General features: G+C 39.8%; 1 protein-coding gene across 3 annotated transcripts in view; it reads left to right on the top strand.

The window, feature by feature from the left end:
* TNPO1 (transportin 1) overlaps nucleotides 1–3,779 on the top strand; it is a 103,005-nt gene that overhangs the window by 43,816 nt on the left and 55,410 nt on the right. For all 3 annotated transcript variants that reach the window (XM_011996880.1, XM_011996887.1, XM_011996898.1), the window contains exon 5: nucleotides 2,518–2,624. In XM_011996880.1, coding sequence (XP_011852270.1) covers nucleotides 2,518–2,624 — 107 coding nt within the window. The remainder of the gene's footprint in view (nucleotides 1–2,517; nucleotides 2,625–3,779) is intronic.

Genomic DNA, 3,779 nt, shown 5'->3' with positions numbered 1-3,779 from the left:
TTAGCCAGGATGGTCTCGATCTCCTGACCTTGTGATCCGCCCGTCTCGGCCTCCCAAAGTGCTGGGATTACAGGCGTGAGCCACCGCGCCCGGCCGGGACCACATCTTAATGACTGTTGGGTAATTCATTAGATGAGGTAAAGATGTTTCTCTTGTTTAGAGAGTATATAGTTTGTTTGTAATTTTATTATTTCAATGAATATTCTCTTGTATGTGTTTGTACACTTACAGGCAAATTTCTGTAGGATTAATTCGTGTAAGTGGCATTATTGGGTCAAAGTGTGTTTAAACTTTTTAAGATTTTAGTAGTTGTTGCCAAGCACACTGATTTCATTCCTGTATTTCTTGTAAATACTGAGAAATATGTCACTTCCCACTTTTTGCAGCTATGCTAGGTATTAGATGCTTCTTCATGTGTGGGTGAGATGATGGGTGCAGGTAAGTTTGTTAGTACATCAACATTCTTTAGTGTTCTGCTAACAGAAGTAATGAATGTGAGCAGTTTGTTAGTACCAAGTTGTAGATTGGGTTTAATTGTTGTGATTTATTGCTTGTTTGTAGTCTTTTTTAAGTCATGCTTGGTTTCTTTTAGACAGATTCAGATCTTTCTCATTCCCTTAGTTCTTTTATATTTTAACTTTAGGAAAGACTAATTTGCAGGAAGGATCAGGTCTTGCTGCTTTTGGATCTTAATGGAAGGCTATTTTATTAAGTAAGGGCTATATCTTGAAAATGCTATCAGTACATTAATTCTTACTATACAATTTAATTTTTGTGTGTGTGAAGAGTAAATTTGCCAGGAGCTTTACCTTCTAGATTCTTTTTTAGTTCTTTATCATTGGGAGTAACCTTCTCAAAACTAAAGGTAGAAAATTTATATACACAGTAATATTTGCTGTTCAGTAATAGTCATTGAGTGTTTACTAGATGCCAGGCATTTTGTGTATATCCAGTTGATTTTTCAAAATAACCCTATGAAGAGTTTCCTTTTTTCCTTTTTGCACACTCATGTTTTGCAGCTTAGAATGCATATAATTTTCCTATTGTCAGAATTTATACTCTTCTGGCACTGAAAGATCCATAATCACTAAGCATATTATATCACTAATATGCTTACTAAGGCAGAAAAAAATGTTAACACAAAACCTTTCTGTTGTCCTTGTGTTTGTATTAACACAAAACTTTCCTTACATTTGTGTGTATTTGCATAATTCATTGACTGTCACAACTCAGCTGCACAACACAGTTGAGATAATCTGTTCAGTCAGAACAACATGATCAGTGAGCCTGGGCCACCCAGCCTCCAAGATCGCCTCTTTGGCGACTCATTCTTGATCCAGTAAGTGGGAACTGTTTTAGGAGTATGTAGCCTGCCTACATGAGGGAGAGTGTTGTAAGCAGTGAAACATGTAGAATTATTCTCAAGTGATGCTTATCTACTTAAGTTTTTCCTACCATGTTCCTTGTCTCTGGTTCCAGATTAAGTCAGGGAGCTATTTTTAGCCTCTTAATGTGTCTTTTATTTGAACCTAACAGACTCGTAAGTTCATCACCCAGTGTTAAGTGCTGCTAACATTTTGGTATACTTTCTTTCTACTCTTTCGTATGGATAAATCAGAATTATTATTTTTTTCTTTTGAGACAGTTTCACTCTTGTTGCCCAGACTGGAGTGCAATGGCGTGATCTCGCCTCACTGCAACCTCCGCCTCCCGGTTTCAAGCGATTCTCCTGTCTCAGCCTCCTGAGTAGCTGGGATTACGGGCATGCGCCACCATGCCCGGCTAATTTTGTATTTTTAGTAGAGATGGGGTTTCTCCATGTTGATGAGGCTGGTCTCGAACTCCCAACCTCATGTGATCCACCCTCCTCAGCCTCCCAAAGTGCTGAGATTACAGGCATGAGCCACCGTGCCCAGCCATTAGAATTAATTTTAATTGGTGGAACTATTCTTGGTATTATGGCAGAAAAAGAAGTTGCAGTTTTATACTTGGTAAATTTAACTCAAAAACCCTTAGAGGGTGAAATGTTGAAAAACAGTATTAGAAACAGATCGGTTTCTGTGAGGTTTTTTCCCCACAAGATATGCAATGGTGATATGGGTGTCGTCGGTGAGGGTTACTAATTTTTTTTGAGACAGGGTCTCACTCTGCCCGGGCATGAGTGCGGTCTCGTAATCATGGCTCATTGCAGCCTTGACCTCCTTGACTCGGGTGATCCTCTCACTTCAGCCTCCTGAATAGCTGGGATCACAGGCGCATATCATCATGCTCATCTGATTTTCTTGTATTTTTAGTAGAGACAGGGTTTCACCGTGTTGCCCAGGCTGGTCTGGAATTCCTAGGCTCAAGAGATCTACCCACCTAGGCTTCCCAGAATGCTGGGATTACAGGCATGAGCCACCACATCTAGCCAAATGTTATTATTTACATAAAGTGTGTTTGTACATACAGTTACTCACATGGCAATACCTAACATAATGCTGTTGGATTTCCTAAAGAAGTGTGTTTTCGTTCAAGGTATTTTGATCACAACTATAGCCTCCAAGGGAGAATTGCAGAATTGGCCTGACCTCTTACCAAAACTCTGTAGCCTGTTGGATTCTGAAGATTACAATACTTGTGAGGTAAGGACATTGGTTTCATATATAATTGGGTTTTTTCTATTTTTCTTGTCATGTTATGTATTAGCAGCTTTGGGGGAAAATAATTCCTATGAAACATACAGCTTCTCAAAACTTAGAAACCTAAAGTTACCTTTGTGTTATATTACATTTGTAAATCATTTATTTTTCTGTAAAAACTGTTACATTATAAACCTCTTTTACTATATTTCACACAAGGATATATCTTGTTTTTCTGTGATAAAATTATTCTTGGATGTATACGTATGTAATAAACAGTTTGTGTCAAGCTTAATCAGTTAAAGATAGACTGAAATTTACCAAATTCCTGGACCTTGAGTACTTTTTTAACTTCTCTAAATTGTTTTTATGCCTCTTATTATGTGATATCTAAGGGATGCTGAACTTGTGCTTTTGTCGTTTTTTTGGTGGTTTTTGTTTTTGTTTTTGTTTTTAAAGACAGGATCTCACTCTGTTGCCAGGCTGGAGTGCAGTGGCACCATCATAGCTCAACCTCCTGGGCTCAAACAATTCTCCTACATCAGCCTCCCAGGTAGCAGAGACTACAGGCATGTGCTACCATGCTAGACTAATTTTTTCTTTTTTTTGATAGAGATGGGGTCACGCTGTTGTTCAGGCTGACCCCGAACTCTTGAGCTCAAGCAGTCCTCCAGCCTCAGCTTCCCAAAGTGCTGGGATTACAGGCATGAGCAGCTGCACTTCACTAAACTTGTCTTCATTTTTTTGTTTTTTTGTTTGTTTCAAACAGAGTCTCGCTCTGTTGCCTAGGCTGGAGTGCAGTGGCATAATCTCAGCTCACTGCAACCTCTGCCTCCCAGAATCAAGTGATTCTCCCACCTCAGCCTCCCGAGTAGCTGGGATTATAGGCATGAGCCACCACGCCTGCCTAATGTTTTTGTATTTTTAGTATAGATGGAGTTTCCCCATGTTGGACAGGCTGGTCTTGAACCCCTGGCTTCAAATGATCCACCTGTCTCAGCCTCCCAAAGTGTTCGGATTACAGGTGTGAGCCTCTGCACCAGACCATTGTCTTAGTTTTAGTTTTAATTTTTTTTTTTTTTTTTTTTTGAGACGGAGTCTCACTCTGTCGCCCAGGCTGGAGTGCAGTGGCCGGATCTCAGCTCACTGCAAGCTCCG

Source organism: Mandrillus leucophaeus, unplaced genomic scaffold (genome assembly GCF_000951045.1).
Source record: "Mandrillus leucophaeus isolate KB7577 unplaced genomic scaffold, Mleu.le_1.0 Scaffold114, whole genome shotgun sequence".
Taxonomy (NCBI): domain Eukaryota; kingdom Metazoa; phylum Chordata; class Mammalia; order Primates; family Cercopithecidae; genus Mandrillus; species Mandrillus leucophaeus.
The sequence above is the reverse complement of the archived record's forward strand: the minus strand, read 5'-3'. Positions and strand labels throughout refer to the sequence as shown.